Raw genomic sequence first — 20,384 nt, 5'->3', positions numbered from 1 at the left:
CCAGCCGACTAGAGCATACAAGTCGCAGTGGTGGGTGGTATAAGGTGCTTTAGTGACAAAACGGATGGCACTGTGATAGACTGCATCCAGTTTGCTGAGTAGACGTTGGAAGCCATTTTGTAGATGACATCGCCGAAGTCGAGGATCGGTAGGATAGTCAGTTTTACTAGGGTAAGCTTGGCGGCGTGAGTGAAGGAGGCTTTGTTGCGGAATAGAAAGCCGACTCTTGATTTGATTTTCGATTGGAGATGTTTGATATGAGTCTGGAAGGAGAGTTTGCAGTCTAGCCAGACACTTAGGTACTTATAGATGTCCACATATTCAAGGTCGGAACCATCCAGGGTGGTGATGCTAGTCAGGCGTGCGGGTGCAGGAAGCGAACGGTTGAAAAGCATGCATTTGGTTTTACTAGCGTTTAAGAGCAGTTGGAGGCCACGGAAGGAGTGTTGTATGGCATTGAAGCTTGTTTGGAGGTTAGATAGCACAGTGTCCAATGACGGGCCGAAAGTATATAGAATGGTGTCGTCTGCGTAGAGGTGGATCAGGGAATCGCCCGCAGCAAGAGCATGGCCAAACAGTTCTATTTTTGTTTCATCAGACCAGAGGACATTTCCCCAAAAAGTAAGATCTTTGTCCCCGTGTGCAGTTGCAAACCGTAGTCTGGCTTTTTTATGGTGGGTTTGGAGCAGTGGCTTCTTCCTTGCTGAGTGGCCTTTCAGGTTATGTCGATATAGGACTCGTTTTACTGTGGATATAGATACGTTTGTACCTGTTTCCTCCAGCATGTTCACAAGGTCCTTTGCTGTTGTTCTGGGATTGATTTGCACTTTTCGTACAAAAGTACTTTCATCTCTAGGAGACAGAATGCGTCTCCTTCCTGAGCGGTATGACGGCTGTGTGGTCCCAATGTGTTTATACTTGCGTACTATTATTTGTACAGATGAACGTGGTACCTTCAGGCGTTTGGAAATTGCTCCCAAGAATGAACCAGACTTGTGGAGGTCTACAATAGTTTTTCTGAGGTCTTGGCTGATTTCTTTTGATTTTCCCATGATGTCAAGCAAAGAGGCACTGAGTTTGAAGGTAGGCCTTGAGGTACACCTCCAATTGACACAAATTATGTCAATTAGCCCATCAGAAGCTTCTAAAGCCATTACATCATTTTCTGGAATTTTCCAAGCTGTTTAAAGGCACAGTCAACTTAGTGTATGTAAACTTCTGAAACACTGGAATTGTGATACAGTGAATTATAAGTGAAATAATCTGTCTGTAAACAATTGTTGGAAAAATGACTTGTCATTCACATAGTAGATGTCCTAACTGACTTGCCAAAACTATTGTTTATTAACAAGAAATTTGTTGGAGAGGTTGAAAACTAGTTTTAATGACTCAAACCTAAGTGTATGTAAACTTCCGACTTCAACTGTATGTCTCTTCTCTCTGTCTCTATTCTGCCTTCACTTCTATCTATGTCTCTTTTATCTCTGCCTCTATTATATCTATGCCTGTTCTCTGTCTCTGTCTTTATTCTATGTATCTCTATTCTCTCTGTCTCTATTATATTTCTGTCTCTATTCTATATGTATTGTCTCTATTCTATGTCTCTTGTCTCTTTATATGTATGTCTCTATTGTCTCGGTCTCTATTCTATCTCTGTCTCTATTCTGTCTCTGTCTTTATTCTGTCTCTATTATATCTCTGTCTCTGTTTGATCTCTGTTCTATCTCATTCTCAATTCTGTCTCTATTCTCTCTTTCTCTATTCTATAGCTATTGTCTCTATTCTATTGTCTTCATTCTGTCTCTATTCTGTCTATTCTCTCTCTATTCTGTTTCTCTCTATTGTCTCTACTATTGTCTCTATTCTGTCTCTCTCTATTGTCTCTTCTCTCTGGCTCTATTCTATCTGTCTCTATTCTCTGTCACTATTCTATTCTGTCTCTATTGTCTCTTAAATGTCTGTCTCTCTATTGTCTCCATTCTATCGCAGTCTATATTAGAGGTCGACCGATTATGATTTTTCAACCCCGATACTGTTAATCGGACGATTTTTTTAAATTTTTTTATTTGTAATAATGACAATTACAACAATTCTGAATTAACACTTATTTTAACTTCATATAATACATCAATAAAATCAATTTAGCCTCAAGTAGATAGTGAAACATGTTCAATTTGGTTTAAATAATGCAAAAACAGTGTTGGAGAAGAACGTAAAAGTGCAATATGTGCTATGTAAGAAAGCTAATGTTTCAGTTCCTTTCTCAGAACATGAGAACATATGAAAGCTGGTGGTTCCTTTTAACATGAGTCTTCAATATTCCCAGGTAAGAAGTTTTAGGTTGTAGTTATTATACGAATTATAGGACTATTTCCCTCTATACCATTTGTATTTCATTAACCTTTGACTATTGGATGTTCTTATAGGCACTTTAGTATTGCCAGTGTAACAGTATAGCTTCCGTCCCTCTCCTCGCTCCTCCCTGGGCTCGAACCAGCAACACAACGACAAATAGCACGCGCTAACTAGCTAGCCATTTCACTTCTGTTACACGAGCCTCATCTTGGGAGTTGATAAGCTTGAAGTCATAAACAGCGCAATGCTTGACGCACAACGAAGAGCTGCTGTCAAAACGCACGAAAGTGCTGTTTGAATGAATGTTTACGCGCCTGCTTCTGCCTACCACTGCTCAGTCAGATACTTAGATGCTTGTATGCTCAGTTAGATTATATGCAACGCAGGACACGCTAGATAATATCTATTAATATCATCAACCATGTGTAGTTAACTAGTGATTATGATTGGTTGTTTTTTATAAGATAAGTTTAATGCTAGCTAGCAACTTACCTTGGCTTACTGCATTCGCGTAACAGGCAGTCTCCTTGTGGAGTGCAACGAGAGAGAGGCAGGTCGTTATTGCGTTGGACTCGTTAACTGTAAGGTTGCAAGATTGGATCCCCCGAGCTGACAAGGTGAAAATCTGTCTTTCTGCCCCTGAACGAGGCAGTTAACCCACCGTTCCTAGGCCGTTGAAATCGGCCCTAATTAATCGGCCATTCTGATTAATCGGTCGACCTCTAGTCTATATTCTATAACTGTCTCTATTCTATATCTATTGCCTCTATTCTCTCTTATGTCTCTGTTTGATCTCTGTTCTATCGCTTTCTCAATTCTGTCTCTATTCTATATCTGTCTGTCTCCATTCTATCTCTATTCTCTCTTTCTCTATTCTATACCTATTGTCTCTATTATATGTCTCTAATGTCTATTCTATATCTGTCTCTAGTCTACGTCTCATATTATATTTTATATATATATATATATATATATATATATGTCTCTATTCTGTCTCGGTCTCTATTCTATCTCTGTCTCTGTTCTATATTTATGGTCTCGATTCGCTGTCTTTATTCTGTCTGCTTTGTCTAGATTATATCCCTGTCTCTATTGTCTATTCTGTATCTGTCTCTATTCTATATCTGTCTCTTATATATGTGTCTCTATTGTCTTTAATCTATTTATCTCTATTCTCTCTGTCTCTATTCTATATGTATTTTCTCTATTCTATCTCTGTCTCTATATATGTCACAATTCTATCTCTGTCTCTATTCTATCTCTGTCTCTATTCTGTCTCTATTCTATAAATGTCTCTATTCTATCTCTATTCTGTCTCTGTCTCTATTCTCTCTATTCTATATGTATTTTCTCTATTCTATCTCTGTCTCTATTCTGTATCTCTTTATTCTGTATCTCTGTCTCTATTATATATTTGTCTCTATTCTGTCCCTGTCTCTATTCTGTATCTATCTCTATTCTATATCTGTCGCTGTTCTATCTCTGTCTCTATTATATCTATCTAACTTATTGGTTGGTCTCTATATTTCCAGACTAAAGATGTCTGTAGCCAGTTACAGGATGGGCTGTTGAAGGTCACCACAGAGCTACAGACAGTAAGTCCGACATATTTGACAAGTTCAGGAAACAGACACCATGCTAGAAAACTAAATATGGCATATTTAAAAATAAAAATACACTGCTCAAAAAAATAAAGGGAACACTTAAACAACACAATGTAACTCCAAGTCAATCACACTTCTGTGAAATCAAACTGTCCACTTAGGAAGCAACACTGATTGATAATACATTTCACATGCTGTTGTGCAAATGGAATAGACAACAGGTGGAAATTCTGCAGGTGGTGACTACAGACCACTTATCAGTTCCTATGCTTCCTGGCTGATGTTTTGGTCACTTTTGAATGCTGGTGGTGCTTTCACTCTAGTGGTAGCATGAGACGGAGTCTACAACCCACACAAGTAGCTCAGGTAGTGCAGCTCATCCAGGATGGAACATCAATGCGAGCTGTGGTAAGAAGATTTGCTGTGTCTGTCAGCGTAGTGTCCAGAGCATGGAGGCGCTACCAGGAGGCAAGGAGGAGCACTGCCAGAGCCCTGCAAAATTACCTCCAGCAGGCCACAAATGTGCATGTGTCTGCTCAAACGGTCAGAAACAGACTCCATGAGGGTGGTGTGAGGGCCCGACGTCCACAGGTGGGGGTTGTGCTTACAGCCCAACACCGTGCAGGATGTTTGGCATTTGCCAGAGAACACCAAGATTGGCAAATTCGCCCCTGGCGCCCTGTGCTCTTCACAGATGAAAGCAGGTTCACACTGAGCACATGTGACAGACGTGACAGAGTCTGGAGACTCCGTGGAGAACGTTCTGCTGCCTGCAACATCCTCCAGCATGACCGGTTTGGCGGTGGGTCAGTCATGGTGTGGGGTGGTATTTCTTTGGGGGGCCGCACAGCCCTCCATGTGCTCGCCAGAGGTAGCCTGACTGCCATTAGGTACCGAGATGAGATCCTCAGACCCCTTGTGAGACCATATGCTGGTGCGGTTGGCCCTGGGTTCCGCCTAATGCAAGACAATGCTAGACCTCATGTGGCTGGATTGTGTCAGCAGTTCCTGCAAGAGGAAGGCATTGATGCTATGGACTGGCCCGCCCGTTCCCCATACCTGAATCCAATTGAGCACATCTGGGACATCATGTCTCGCTCCATCCGCCGGATGCTTTAGTCCAGGTCTGGGAGGAGATCCCTCCGCCACCTCATCAGGAGCATGCCCAGGCGTTGTAGGGAGGTCATACAGGCACGTGGAGGCCACACACACTACTGAGCCTCATTTTGACTTGTTTTAAGGACATTACATCAAAGTTGGATCAGCCTGTAGTGTGGTTTTCCACTTTACTTTTGAGTGTGACTCCAAATCCAGACCTCCATGGGTTGATACATTTATTTTCCATTGATAATTTTTGTGTGATTTTGTTGTCAGCACATTCAACTATGTGAAGAAATAAGTATTTAATAAGAATATTTAATTCATTCAGATCTAGGATGTGTTATTTTAGCGTTCCCTTTATTATTTTGAGCAGTGTAAAAGGATATGGTGGTATGTAAAATAGTCGTCTCGGTATTTGCGTGATGTGGCGTGTTGATGGATGTTCTCTCTCTTTGTGTGTGTCTAAAGGCGTGGCGGACCTACTATCAGTACCACTCAGAGTATGAGTCTGCAGAGGGAAAGCTGAAGGAAGCAGAGAAACAGAAACAAGGAGCTTCTAAAAAGATTGAGAAAGTAAACTCTTCTTCTCTGAAATACACTCCTCGCATCCCTTTTTCTAGTCTAAATGAGTTCAAGTATGGAGATATGTGTGTGTATGTGTTTACTGTATGTGTCCTACCTCGTTCCTATGTGTTTACAGAGACAGTGTAAAGTGCAGGAGATACAGCTGAAGTGCACTAAGGCTCGTAATGACTACCTTCTCAATCTGGCTGCTGCCAACGCTTCCATGAACAAGTACTATCTCCAAGACCTCTCCTCACTCATGGACGTAAGTGCTGCTTCACATCCACTGACTGTGTGTCAACTGTGTCTCTGTCTTTGGAAGTGTCTTAACACAGTCACCATTGTCTTAATAACCTTTCACTGCAGTGGGCTAAATCATGGTCACATAGTGTTTGTTAAACAAAAGTATACACCTCACACACATGGTTATGGGCTTAAGAAATGAACACACCTGTACCATGTCAGATATAGAGTTGAAATGTACTACATTTTAAGTTTGCATCCCATTATTACACTTTATATACACAGTAAATGTGGAAAGTATTCAGACCATTTGACCTTTTTCCACATTTTGTTATGTTAGCCTTTTTCAAAAATGTATTGTTTTTTTTCCCTCATCAATCTACATACAATACATGATGACAAAGCAAAAACAAGTTTTTAGAAATTTTACAAAAATGAATTAAAAAACTTAAATGTCACATTTACATAAGTATTCAGACCCTTTACTCAGTACTTTGTTGAAGAACGTTTGGCAGCAATTACAGCCTTGTCTTCTTGGGTATGGCACTACAAGCTTGGCACACCTGTATTTGGGGAGTTTCTCCCATTCTTCTCTGCAGATCCTCTCAAGCTCTGTTAGGTTGGATAGGGAGTGTCGCTGCTCAGCTATTTTCAGGTCTCTCCAGAGATGTTCGATCAGGTTCAAGTCCGGGCTCTGGCTAGGCCACTCAAGGGCATTTAGAGGCTTGTCCTGAAGCCAATCCTGCATTGTCTTTGCTGTATGCTTATGGTCGTTGTCCTGTTGGAAGGTGAATCTTCGCCCCAGTCTGAAGTCCTGAGCGCTCTGGAGCAGAGCTCAAGGAACTCTCTGTACTTTGCTCTGTTCATCTTTCCATCGATCCTGACTAGTCTCCTACTCCCTGCCACCGAAAAAGATCCCCACTGCATGATGCAGCCACCACCATGCTTCACCGTAGGGATGGTTCCCGGTTTCTTCAAGACGGGACGCTTGACATTCAGGTCAAAGTGTTCAAACTTGGTTTCATCCGACCAGAGAATCTTGTTTCTCATGGTCAAGAGTCTTTAGGTGCCTTTTGGCAAACTCCAACGGGCTGTCATGTGCCTTTTACTGAGGAGTGACTACCATCTGGCCCATCTACCATAAAGGCCTGATTGGTGGAGTGCTGCAGAGATGGTTGTCCTTCTGGAAGGTTCTCCCATCTCACAGAGGAACTTTGGAGCTCTGTTAGAGTGACCATTGGATTCTTGGTCACATCCCTGACAAGAGTACTACCCTGTGTAAATTGTTTATTGTCTTAACCTGTGTAACTGAACTTAACATTGGTAGAATAAGGACGACACTTAAAACTAAAGCCAAACATTTAATTACATGGAACTCACAACTAAACACTGCAACGGAAAACTGTCAATTATACAGTCATTTGGAGTATTATCAATAGTAAAATACAGTCACATTTTACTGCAGCATACTGTACATTTTGGTGCATTGTGGGAAAAGGTTGTGGTCGGTGAAAGAATTTCTGTATTTAGAATGGTACTGTAATTCCACCCCACAGAATGCAGTACCGTACTTACTATCTTTGTCATGCCAATTCTGACTCCCTGAGTCAGAATGCAGTACCAATTTAAGTCCTATGTGGTTATAGAGCCTCGTCAATTTAAAATGTATAGGGGGCAGATTGGAATGGCAACAAGTCTTAAACCTAATGGTTGAGCATTTTACCATGGTCTGTTTTGCCCTGTTGTCGCTGCCTGTGCTGAAGCCTTTGTTAAGCCCTCTAGAAGTGAAAGTGATATAAAACACCAAATATTCATTAATATGCTGTAATGTGTTAACATGTCACCTAGCAGCCAACCTGCTTGCACCAATCCCTTGTAATTACAGTAAAATACTGTGAAATACAAACCCCTCCCCCCAAATAAATGTTATTCATTCATCCAAATCAAATTGTATTGGTCACATACGTGTGATTAGCAGATGTTATTGCAGGTGTAGCGAAATGCTTGTGCTTCTAGCTCCGACAGTGCAGTAATAAGTCATATCTAACAATTACACAACATATACCCAATACACACACATCTAAGTAGGTATGAATTAATACTATATACATATATGAAGGGGCAATGTCGGAGCAGAACGGACTAAGATACAGTAGTATAGAATACAGTATATACATATGAGATGACTAATGCCAGATATGTAAACATTATTAAAGTGACTAGTGTTCCATTTCTTAAAGTGGCCAGTGACATCTAGTCTATGCCTATAGGCAGCAGCCTCTAATGTGCTAGTGATGGCTGTTTAACAGTCTGATGGCCTTGAGATAGAAGCTGTTTTTCAGTCTCTCAGCTGGGACCGATTCATTCCGATTCTGGTAGCATTTACTTTTTCACAGTATAATACAGTACATTTTACAGTATTGTACTGTGTGATTATTAGACAGTACTTGCTTTGATACTGTATTTATATTACAGGAGGTCTACCGTAATATGAAATACAGCCTTTTACTTGCCACAGCTGCCTGTAAATTACTGTCAAATTCATGGCAACATTACATTTGACATTGTCATTTCGCAGACGGTCTGATCCAGAGCGACTTACAGGAGTAATTAGGGTTAAGTGCCTTTCTCAAGGGCACATTGACAAATGTTTCACCTAGACTGCCAGGGGATTCAAACCAGCAACCTTTTGGTTACTGGCCCAACGCTCTTAACCGCCAGGCTACCTGTCGCCGGCAACCCCTTTACAGTGTTCACATAATATGGTTGGAACAGAATCAATACAGTACAACCCCTTTACAGTGTTCACATAATATGGTTGGAACAGAATCAATACAGTACAACCCCTTTACAGTGTTCACATAACATGGTTGGAACAGAATCAATACAGTACAACCCCTTTACAGTGTTCACATAACATGGTTGGAACAGAATCAATACAGTACAACCCCTTTACAGTGTTCACATAACATGGTTGGAACAGAATCAATACAGTACAACCCCTTTAGTGTTCACATAATATGGTTGGAACAGAATCAATACAGTACAACCCCTTTACAGTGTTCACATAACATGGTTGGAACAGAATCAATACAGTACAACCCCTTTACAGTGTTCACATAATATGGTTGGAACAGAATCAATACAGTACAACACCTTTACAGTGTTCACATAACATGGTTGGAACAGAATCAATACAGTACAACCCCTTTACAGTGTTCACATAACATGGTTGGAACAGAATCAATACAGTACAACCCCTTTAGTGTTCACATAATATGGTTGGAACAGAATCAATACAGTACAACCCCTTTACAGTGTTCACATAATATGGTTGGAACAGAATCAATACAGTACAACCCCTTTACAGTGTTCACATAACATGGTTGGAACAGAATCAATACAGTACAACCCCTTTAGTGTTCACATAATATGGTTGGAACAGAATCAATACAGTACAACCCCTTTACAGTGTTCACATAACATGGTTGGAACAGAATCAATACAGTACAACCCCTTTAGTGTTCACATAATATGGTTGGAACAGAATCAATACAGTACAACCCCTTTACAGTGTTCACATAACATGGTTGGAACAGAATCAATACGGTACAACCCCTTTACAGTGTTCACATAACATGGTTGGAACAGAATCAATACAGTACAACACCTTTACAGTGTTCACATAACATGGTTGGAACAGAATCAATACGGTACAACACCTGCAACAGTTCCATCTCTCCCTCAGTGTTCAGACATTGGCTACCACCTTTCTCTGTCCCGTGTGCTACGCTCCTACCTGTCCAGCCGCTCCCGGGCCCAGCAGAACCTGAGTGGAGGGCTGCAGCAGCTCCACACTGCTGTGTCTGGACTGGACCAGATTCAGGACAGAGACTACCTGCTACAGACTCACACCAACACCTTCTGTCTACCCCTCCGCTTCCACTACCAGCCACACGAGGGAGACCAGGTAGACTGGGTGGGGTGGAGTGTTGTCATGTGGGGTGGGGAGTGTCTGTGTGCTTTTATTTTCTGTAACTATGTTTAAGAATGTGTGGGTTGTGTACCTGGATGTCATGTGTCTTTGCTTCCACCTGTCCGATATCACCTGATTCTCATCTGTCCCTGTGCCTCTGTCCCTCTGTCTGTCCCTGTGCCTCTGTCCCTCTGTCTGTCCCTGTGCCTCTGTGCCTCTGTCTGTCCCTGTGCCTCTGTCCCTCTGTCTGTCCCTGTTAGGTGTGTGAGGTGAGTGCAGAACAGGAGATTAGGTGTGAGATGGAGACCAGGTTCCAACAGCTGCAGTCAAAGCTCACCGGGTTCACTCAGGAAACAGAGGAGGTACAGACCAGTCCAATCAATCAATCACATTTATAAAGCCTTTTTTCATCAACAGTCATATTGGAACAAAATTGATTGGATTAAGTTGACACTCCATCCTCCCAGGCAGGTAAGAAGCTCCAAACGGCCCGTTCTGCCCTGCTAGAAGGTATCAGTGATGATGACCTGGATCCTCCACCCTCCAGCAACCAGACCCAGGGCTCCCAGGTCCATCTCCAGTTCCCGTCTCAGAGCCAAGGTCAGGGAGGAAGCAATGAAAGCCTGGCCAGCAGCAGTAGCAGACCCAGTCTGGCCAGACGCAGAGCCAACCTGCAGGAGACTGAGACACTCTACTGTGCTGTGAGTCATTATTACACTGACCTACACATAAGGGTCAGGCCAACAGTAGTTCACTATAATAGTGGTGATGATGGTATTAATGATATTAATGATGATGATGATGATGAACATTTTCATCATCATGAAGAGTTGTGTTTTATATCTTCCCTCAGAACGTGAAGGAGTATCTCTGTAAAAGCTCTCTGGTATCTAAACTACAGGCGAAACATGATCTGCTTAAAGTGGCGGTTGAGAAAGGTACAGCACTAACTACTTCTGTAATAAACACAACTGTTCAACATGACTTATAGCCCCATCAGGGCAGTACCCAGGCTTGGAGTTTTAGTAAGATCTGGAAGGGGGTAGCTGTGGAGTCATTCTCCGAGTCGTTTCTTTGTTTGTTTGGGGGATGTCTGTAGACACGGCAGGCGTCGTGGGATGTTTTAAAAATTGCCTTTTGCAAACACACTGTCAGCAGCGTGTCTAGTAGACTAGTTGAGTTCAGAGCCGACTTAGAGCTGGGCTAGTTCATGTCACGTCTCAGGCCCTCATCCTGTTCACCGAGTGGCCGGAGATAGCCGTTTGAGAGGGGGGTGAATGTGCTGCTAAAAAGGCAAATCCAGGGGAGGCAGGTGAACATAACGAACAAACCACTGTTCATGATTCCACTCGTTCACAAAGAGGCAGGTGAACATAACGAACAAACCACTGTTCATGATTCCACTCGTTCACAAAGAGGCAGGTGAACATAACGAACAAACCACTGTTCATGATTCCACTCGTTCACAAAGAGGCAGGTGAACATAACGAACAAACCACTGTTCATGATTCCACTCGTTCACAAAGAGGCAGGCGAACATAACGAACAAACCACTGTTCATGATTCCACTCGTTCACAAAGAGGCAGGTGAACATAACGAACAAACCACTGTTCATGATTCCACTCGTTCACAAAGAGGCAGGTGAACATAACGAACAAACCACTGTTCATGATTCCACTCGTTCACAAAGAGGCAGGTGAACATAACGAACAAACCACTGTTCATGATTCCACTCGTTCACAAAGAGGCAGGTGAACATAACGAACAAACCACTGTTCATGATTCCACTCGTTCACAAAGAGGCAGGTGAACATAACGAACAAACCACTGTTCATGATTCCACTCGTTCACAAAGAGGCAGGTGAACATAACGAACAAACCACTGTTCATGATTCCACTCGTTCACAAAGAGGCAGGTGAACATAACGAACAAACCACTGTTCATGATTCCACTCGTTCACAAAGAGGCAGGTGAACATAACGAACAAACCACTGTTCATGATTCCACTCGTTCACAAAGAGGCAGGTGAACATAACGAACAAACCACTGTTCATGATTCCACTCGTTCACAAAGAGGCAGGTGAACATAACGAACAAACCACTGTTCATGATTCCACTCGTTCACAAAGAGGCAGGTGAACATAACGAACAAACCACTGTTCATGATTCCACTCGTTCACAAAGAGGCAGGTGAACATAACGAACAAACCACTGTTCATGATTCCACTCGTTCACAAAGAGGCAGGTGAACATAACGAACAAACCACTGTTCATGATTCCACTCGTTCACAAAGAGGCAGGTGAACATAACGAACAAACCACTGTTCATGATTCCACTCGTTCACAAAGAGGCAGGTGAACATAACGAACAAACCACTGTTCATGATTCCACTCCTTCACAAAGAGGCAGGTGAACATAACGAACAAACCACTGTTCATGATTCCACTCCTTCACAAAGAGGCAGGTGAACATAACGAACAAACCACTGTTCATGATTCCACTCGTTCACAAAGAGGCAGGTGAACATAACGAACAAACCACTGTTCATGATTCCACTCGTTCACAAAGAGGCAGGTGAACATAACGAACAAACCACTGTTCATGATTCCACTCGTTCACAAAGAGGCAGGCTCGATTACAACCCAAGTGTCATTGTGGCCATTTATTTTCTAAAATATAGCTGTTATTATCTTAATCATTGCTTCTTCTTCCCTTCCTAGCTGAACCAACCAATGGTCATCAGACCAGGTACAGTTACAGTCTTCTGTAAGGCCTTTATAACTGCCTCATAAGAGTGACATAACAGTTTAGTGCACTGTGCTATACTCATCTGACTAGAGGTGTCTCCACCCCCTCCAGGAAGTTATTGCGTGTGAGGAGTAAGAGTCAACCCAGTGTCCAGTACACCCACAAACTCTTCACAGGAGACATGCTCTCCTTCATACAGGCATCAGGACAGGAGATACCTGTAGTGGTGGAAAGCTGCATTCGCTTCATCAACCTTAACGGTGAGGCATTGAAACAGCCCAGCAGAACATACCTTATCATCTTAGCTTGATACATATCCATCCTGATACTGTGTGGAACATGTTCCGGCCAGAACATGCACCTGGAACAAGACGCTCTGCTGTTGCACTGTAGTGTACATTACACACCACAAATGTACTGTGTATTTGTCAATGTCTTCATGTCAATCCATCCCATACTGTAGGTCTCCACCATGAGGGTATCTTCAGAGTACCGGGGTCTCAGGGGAAGGTCAACAGTCTGAGAGATGCCTTTGAGCGAGGTAGGCCTGTCTCCTGTCTGCTGTCTCCTGTCTGCTGTCTCCTGTCTGCTGTCTCCTGTCTGCTGTCTGCTGTCCCTGTCTGCTGTCCCTGTTTCCTGTCTGCTGTTTCCTGTCTGCTGTTTCCTGTCTGCTGTCCCTGTCACCTCTTTTTATCTCCGGTCTGCTGTCTCCGTTCTGCTGTCTTCTGTCACCTCTTTTTATCTCCGGTCTGCTGTCTCCGTTCTGCTGTCCCTGTCACCTCTTTTTATCTCCGGTCTGCTGTCTCCGTTCTGCTGTCTTCTGTCACTGTCTCCTGTCTTCTGTCACTGTCTCCTGTCTTCTGTCTCTGGTCTACTGTCCCTGTCTTCTGTCACTGTCTCTGGTCTACTGTCCCTGTCTTCTGTCCCTGTCTCCTGCCTGTTGTCCCTGTCTCCTGTTTTTGTCTTCTGTCACTGTCTCCGGTCTGCTGTCCCGGTGTGCTGTCCAGACTGCTGTCCTGGTCTGCTGTCCCTGTCTCCTGCCTGCTGTCCCTGTCTTCTGCCTGCTGTCCCTGCCTGCTGTCCCTGCCTTCTGTCCCTTGTCTGCTGTCCCTTGTCTGCTGTCCCTTGTCTGCTGTCCCTGTCTGCTGTCCCTGTCTGCTGTCCCTGTCTGCTGTCCCTGTCTGCTGTCCCTGTCTGCTGTCCCTGTCTGCTGTCCCTGCCTTCTGTCCCTTGTCTGCTGTCCCTTGTCTGCTGTCCCTTGTCTGCTGTCCCTGTCTGCTGTCCCTGTCTGCTGTCCCTTGTCTGCTGTCCCTTGTCTGCTGTCCCTGCCTGCTGTCCCTGTCTTCTGTCCCTTGTCTGCTGTCCCTGTCTGCTGTCCCTGTCTTCTGTCCCTTGTCTTCTGTCCCTTGTCTGCTGTCCCTGTCTGCTGTCCCTGCCTGCTGTCCCTGCCTTCTGTCCCTTGTCTGCTGTCCCTGTCTGCTGTCCCTGTCTTCTGTCCCTTGTCTTCTGTCCCTTGTCTGCTGTCCCTGCCTGCTGTCCCTGTCTTCTGTCCCTTGTCTTCTGTCCCTTGTCTGCTGTCCCTGCCTGCTGTCCCTGCCTTCTGTCCCTTGTCTGCTGTCCCTTGTCTGCTGTCCCTTGTCTGCTGTCCCTGTCTGCTGTCCCTGCCTGCTGTCCCTGCCTTCTGTCCCTTGTCTGCTGTCCCTTGTCTGCTGTCCCTGCCTGCTGTCCCTGTCTTCTGTCCCTTGTCTGCTGTCCCTGTCTGCTGTCCCTGTCTTCTGTCCCTTGTCTGCTGTCCCTGTCTGCTGTCCCTGCCTGCTGTCCCTGCCTGCTGTCCCTGCCTTCTGTCCCTGTCTGCTGTCCCTGTCTTCTGTCCCTTGTCTTCTGTCCCTTGTCTGCTGTCCCTGCCTGCTGTCCCTGTCTTCTGTCCCTTGTCTTCTGTCCCTTGTCTGCTGTCCCTGCCTGCTGTCCCTGCCTTCTGTCCCTTGTCTGCTGTCCCTTGTCTGCTGTCCCTGTCTGCTGTCCCTGCCTGCTGTCCCTGCCTTCTGTCCCTTGTCTGCTGTCCCTTGTCTGCTGTCCCTGTCTGCTGTCCCTGTCTGCTGTCCCTGTCTGCTGTCCCTTGTCTGCTGTCCCTGTCTGCTGTCCCTGTCTGCTGTCCCTGCCTGCTGTCCCTGCCTTCTGTCCCTTGTCTGCTGTCCCTTGTCTGCTGTCCCTGTCTGCTGTCCTTGTCTGCTGTCCTTGTCTGCTGTCCCTGTCTGCTGTCCCTGTCTGCTGTCCCTGCCTTCTGTCCCTTGTCTGCTGTCCCTGTCTGCTGTCCTTGTCTGCTGTCCCTGTCTGCTGTCCTTGTCTGCTGTCCCTGTCTGCTGTCCCTTGTCTGCTGTCCCTGTCTGCTGTCCCTGCCTGCTGTCCCTGCCTTCTGTCCCTTGTCTGCTGTCCCTGTCTGCTGTCCCTGTCTGCTGTCCCTTGTCTGCTGTCCCTGTCTGCTGTCCTTGTCTGCTGTCCCTGTCTGCTGTCCCTGTCTGCTGTCCCTGTCTGCTGTCCCTGTCTGCTGTCCCTGTCTGCGGTCTCCTGTCTGCTGTCCCTGTCTGCTGTCCCTTGTCTGCTGTCCCTGTCTGCTGTCCCTGTCTGCTGTCCCTGTCTGCTGTCCCTGTCTGCTGTCCCTGTCTCCTGTCTGCTGCTCTAGCTTCATCTAGTGCAGACCTGGGTTCAACAAGTTGCTCTTCTCTTTCAAATACTTTATTATATTGTATTGTGTACATATTCTACCACAACCAGTTATTACTATGCACTTTTTTTTGTACTTACTTATTTTTGATTTGACGTTTGATTATTATTGATATTAATACTGAACTGTTGAGGAGAACTTGCAAGTAAGCGTTTCTCTGCACCGTTCATACCTGCTGTATCCTGTGTATGGGATGAATAAACTTTGTTATGATTTAGCTGGCCTGGCACAATGGAACCAATGTTATAGCCATAAAAATGCAAACCCAGGCAGGCTCAATTGAACACACAAAGTATTTGAAAGAAAAAAAGTACTATTTGAACCCAGGTCTGGTATCTATCTTGTGAAGCCATAGTCCTGTGTTGTAGTGTTGATCATTAATAATGGTGGGCAGTGTGCCCTGGGCGTTCCCTGCAGGAGAGGACCCTGTGGCAGACAGCAGGTGTGACTTGGACTCTGTAGCAGGAGTATTGAAACTCTACTTCAGAACCCTGGAAAACCCTCTCTTTCCTCAGGACAGCACCGCTCAGCTCCTGGAGTACGCACGTAAGTCTGTGCACGTGTATGTGTATATTGTGTAGGTTTTCATATGCTTTTCCTGTTCATCTCTTTCTTCGTTGTACCCTTCCAGAGATTGACAACGAGACGGAGAGAGCAGCTAAACTCAAATCAGTCATCTCCTCCTATCCACCACCTGTCAGCACCGTCATGAGATACCTCTTTGCATTCCTCCATCAGTGAGTATCTCTGCTCAAACACTTTGGTTTGGGGCACATATACTGCACTGTATGTCCAAGTCAAGTGCTTTGTCCATGTCATTGTCAAGGGGAACTAACCATAAACTTACAAGAAAACTGTCTGTTCAGAGAAGAGGAAGTCAAGGAACCAGATGTTTTCTTTCCTAAAACAAAGTTGGGTTGCGTCCCAAATAGCATCCTGTTCTCGATATAGTGCACTACTTTTGACCAGGCCGTGTCTGAGTCCAGCAGTAAACTGTCAAATTTCAGCTCTGATTATTTTGTTTTTATCCCCCCCCCCCCAGTGTGTCTCAGTACAGCGATGAGAACATGATGCAGCCCTATAACCTGGCTGTGTGCTTCGGCCCCAGTCTGCTACGAGGGGCGCAGGATGATGATGTCGTTACCTTGCAGCCTCAGATCAACTCCCTGGTGAAGAGCATCATCTTGCAGCACGAGAGCATCTTCCCAAGCCTGGCCGAGCTACAGGGACCAATGTATGAGAAATGCATGACGCTGCAGCAAGACGACTGGTGAGAGACAACACGCGGATAGATGGACAGCGATTTAGACACACACACACATGATGGTGATGGTCTGTGTTTATTTTGCAGTGAGGAGGGAGAAGGGTATTCAGAACACCACAGTAAAGAAGGTAAAGGGGGACCCTGTTATCTTCATCGTTGTGTGTTTTGAGAATCAATCATTTGACTCTTGAGATATTGTTTGTCCCATCTATGCTTTATGAGAAACATTTTTCAACTATGGATGGAAACTATCCAGCTGGCTAAATCTGACACATTTACAGAAATGTTGATTGATGTGCATTGTCTCAGTCAAATAAATGTAATAACTCTTGATCCAGAGTCCGAGTCAAAGGGGGAGCTATCTCGAGCCAACAGCAGCTGCAGTTCAAGACAGTCACCAGTAGGGGGCACTGTGACCCCTGGAGGAAAGTTCACCTTACAGTCCCCCATAACCCCACAGGGATGGCCCCTCTCCCCCGGATACATAAGCAAAGAGTAAGTACCATCAAAGATACTTCGGTAACACTTCATTTTAAATGGTCCTTATTAAATAAGTAATTACACTGTAACAAATACTGTAATTTATCGTAATAATTCATAGTACCCTGTACTAACAACATGCAACTGGTGGTAATTGTAACAACGAATTCTTGTTACCATGCTTGTTTCCGATAGCATCCCAACGCACCATTTTTCAGCCTGCGTAACCATGTTAGAAGTGGTAGCCAATTGAAAACAAACCATTTGCTGTAAAGGGCTCTGGAGTCTGATGCCCAGGTCCAGCTTTTGTTTGAAATGCATGGAAGCTTATCAGTGTCATGGCGAAAATAAGGGGTTTACATCCAAAATGTGTTTAAATTGTTATAACATTTAACGGTGCATTTGACCTGGATAGCAACAGTAGCTAAGGACGACCGGGCTTGACAATGGGTGAATTACTTTGTTAAGCGTCAATCAAACATCTTTAACACATGAATAAATAAATTACGGCTAAAATTGTGAGATGGTCATTCAGTGCTTGCCAAATTGTGAGATGGTCATTCAGTGCTTGCCAAATTGTGAGATGGTCATTCAGTGCTTGCCAAATTGTGAGATGGTCATTCAGTGCTTGCCAAATTGTGAGATGGTCATTCAGTGCTTGCCAAATTGTGAGCGTTCTTGGTTGAATAATGGTTTATAAATTCACTTAAAATGGTCAACCTCTTATTTCATCATGTGACCTAGCAAGGTTTTTTTTTTACGGTTGAAGAATTTTCTCACTTTTGGATGGGATGCATTGGAGCACTTATTTATTTATTCTAGAAATTAAGGCATCACATCAAGATCTCCACAACGTGCTCGAAATAACGACCTCAAACTCATACTGACAGTGTGCAAAGAACCCAGATCAAGTAGAAGGTTATGTGTATAAGATGATTGCCGCAAAAGAAACAAAGTGTTATGGAGGAGACAAAAACGTCCACAGAGGAGAGATAAGGTAGGTTTTCAATACCATTTGTTTTGCTTTTTTGGATACAGAAATTGTGCTGGACAATTTAGTATAGGTAGTTAACTAGCTAGCCTATTGTTGGCTAGCTAGCTGGCAAACATTAGCTGCCATTTTTGGTAGGCCTACCAACTCGGGCGGCAGGGAGCCTAGTGGTTAGAGCATTGGACTAGTAACTGAAAGGTTGCAAGATTGAATCCCTGAGCTGACAAGGTAAAACATCTGTTGTTCTGCCCCTTGACAAGGCAGTTAACTCACTGTTCCTAGGCTGTCGTTGAAAATAAGAATTTGTTCTCAACTTAACCTCGGTAAATAAAGGTTAAATAAATAGGCTAGCTAGCTAACTTTGTTAACATACGGAATAGACTTTCCATGCCTTGACAGATAACTTTATCTAGCTAGCTAGCTGAGCTCAATGGTCTTATCTTCCCTGAACCTTGTTCTCAGGGTATCCGTACGGAACCCAAAGAAAGGGTATTACGTGAGACACACCCAGGATATTAACATTAGCTACTTGTGTCAACACACCTATCAGTAGCTTATTTTCAATGTAAACACTAACGTAAACTCGTACATCGCCTTGGTCCGTACAATTGCCCTTATTTTAGCACCCCAAAGACGTAATACTTCCAGATCAACTGTAATGTCAATACCATTGTAACGCACCATTTCTCCCCTTTCCAACAGAATCAATTACATGACCTAACACTGCCCGTTTCTGCATAATTCAAGAAGACAATGAGCCCGTCAGGTCTTTTTAAAAATGGCGGGTGGGGAAGCGAAACTAATGCGTGATAGTGAGAAGGAGAGATGTCGTGTGGGAAAATTGCTTTTTTTCACTCGATCTGTCCAACTTATCACCTTATCGCCTCTAAAATGTAAATAAAACACTATAAAGAGTTTATATAATGTGCCATTACATACCTATTTGAAGGTTTGTGTCGAATTTGAATCAGGTTTTTAGGGCGGTGCTAAAGTGATCTTAGAAGTAAACAGCGGCTTTGAGAATGATGATCGCATGCAATGATGATGCAAAAAATGACTAGGTATCCCCCCTTACCCCCGTCACTGTCCATGTCTTGTTTTTAAAGGATGAGTGCTACACCTGGTGGAGAGATTGTAAGACAGAAATAGTTGCTTTATGCGTGCTGTACGTTACGGCATGACACGTCAAGATGTAACGGAGGGTCCGTTTTTTAAAACTTTTCTCCAATACTATAGAGCCATTACCATGTCGATCAACGCTTGAATAGAAACCTAGTTCACACCCCCGATTTTGAAGTCAACACAGTCGCTACAGTCCCATTAGTTTTCTTTGTAGCCTTGTTTGAATGTTGCGGTTGCGCACATTTGTACGGAATGGGGTGAGTTTACGTTAGCTAGCTAGCTTATTAGTGTTAGCATTCACCATTATTAGTAGCTTCTTTTCAATGTAAACACTAGCTAGCTTATTAGTCTTAGCAAACACCATTATTAGTATAATGCTAGCTGGATAACACAACATGCCTACCTATAGCCTAAACCCTAATTGATAGAAACAGGTTACTGATGACAGCAGAGATATTGGAAGATGGTCTGTGATGATAGCTAGCTAGCAGGCTAATTGTACAGTGTCTTTGCTAAATTGTCATACATTCTTCCTCTCTACTAGCAACAGATTGTAGGCCAGCTAATGTGATGTACAATGCATTCGCAAAGTATTCAGACCTGTTGTGACTTTTTCCAAATGTTGTTACTTTACAGCTTTATTTTAAATTGATTAAATAATTATTTCCCCCCATCAATCTACACACAATACCCCATAATGACAAAGCAAAAACAGGTTTTTAGAAATGTTTGTTTGTTAATTTATTAAAAATGGATACCTTATTTACATAAGTATTCAGACCCTTTTTTATGAGACTCGAAATTGAGCTCAGGTGCATCCTGTTTCCATTGATCCATCCTTGAGATGTTTCTACAACTTGATTGGAGTCCACCTGTGGTAAATTCAATTGATTGGACATGATTTGGAAAAGCACACACCTGTCGTATATCAGGTCCCACAGTTGACAGTGCATGTCGGAGCTAAAACCAAGCCATGAGGTTGAAGGAATTGTCAATAGAGCTCCGAGCTTGTAGCGTCCTACCCAAGAAGACCCGAGGCTGAAATCGCTGTAAAAGTTGTCATTTTTGCTCTGTCATTATGGTGCATTGTTTGTAGAATGATGAGGGGGGGCGGGGGGACGATTTAATCCATTTTAGAATAAGGCTGTATTGTAACAAATTGTGGAAAAATTCAAGATGTCTAAATACTTCCCGAATGCTCTGTAACCCAA

The 20,384-nt window shown here is 43.8% G+C and overlaps 1 protein-coding gene and 1 long non-coding RNA gene across 5 annotated transcripts in view; both read left to right on the top strand.

Annotated features, from left to right (window-relative positions):
• LOC112232720 (rho GTPase-activating protein 4-like) overlaps window positions 1-20,384 on the top strand; it is a 43,069-nt gene that overhangs the window by 19,426 nt on the left and 3,259 nt on the right. For all 4 annotated transcript variants that reach the window (XM_042299667.1, XM_042299666.1, XM_042299668.1 and 1 more), the window contains exons 5-19: window positions 3,888-3,950; window positions 5,529-5,633; window positions 5,761-5,889; window positions 9,616-9,837; window positions 10,104-10,205; window positions 10,311-10,544; window positions 10,697-10,781; window positions 12,567-12,594; window positions 12,706-12,854; window positions 13,058-13,135; window positions 15,734-15,862; window positions 15,948-16,053; window positions 16,359-16,586; window positions 16,668-16,708; window positions 16,919-17,075. In XM_042299667.1, the coding sequence (XP_042155601.1) occupies window positions 3,888-3,950; window positions 5,529-5,633; window positions 5,761-5,889; window positions 9,616-9,837; window positions 10,104-10,205; window positions 10,311-10,544; window positions 10,697-10,781; window positions 12,567-12,594; window positions 12,706-12,854; window positions 13,058-13,135; window positions 15,734-15,862; window positions 15,948-16,053; window positions 16,359-16,586; window positions 16,668-16,708; window positions 16,919-17,075 (1,856 nt within the window). The remainder of the gene's footprint in view (window positions 1-3,887; window positions 3,951-5,528; window positions 5,634-5,760; window positions 5,890-9,615; window positions 9,838-10,103; window positions 10,206-10,310; window positions 10,545-10,696; window positions 10,782-12,566; window positions 12,595-12,705; window positions 12,855-13,057; window positions 13,136-15,733; window positions 15,863-15,947; window positions 16,054-16,358; window positions 16,587-16,667; window positions 16,709-16,918; window positions 17,076-20,384) is intronic.
• LOC121839640 lies at window positions 10,788-12,476 on the top strand. The gene is made up of 2 exons (XR_006079114.1): window positions 10,788-11,155; window positions 11,211-12,476. It is a non-coding gene; the product is annotated as an uncharacterized LOC121839640 (long non-coding RNA).

This window comes from Oncorhynchus tshawytscha, linkage group LG16 (genome assembly GCF_018296145.1).
Source record: "Oncorhynchus tshawytscha isolate Ot180627B linkage group LG16, Otsh_v2.0, whole genome shotgun sequence".
NCBI lineage: Eukaryota > Metazoa > Chordata > Actinopteri > Salmoniformes > Salmonidae > Oncorhynchus > Oncorhynchus tshawytscha.
Note: the sequence above shows the minus strand (reverse complement) of the source record. Positions and strands in the feature narration are given on the sequence as shown.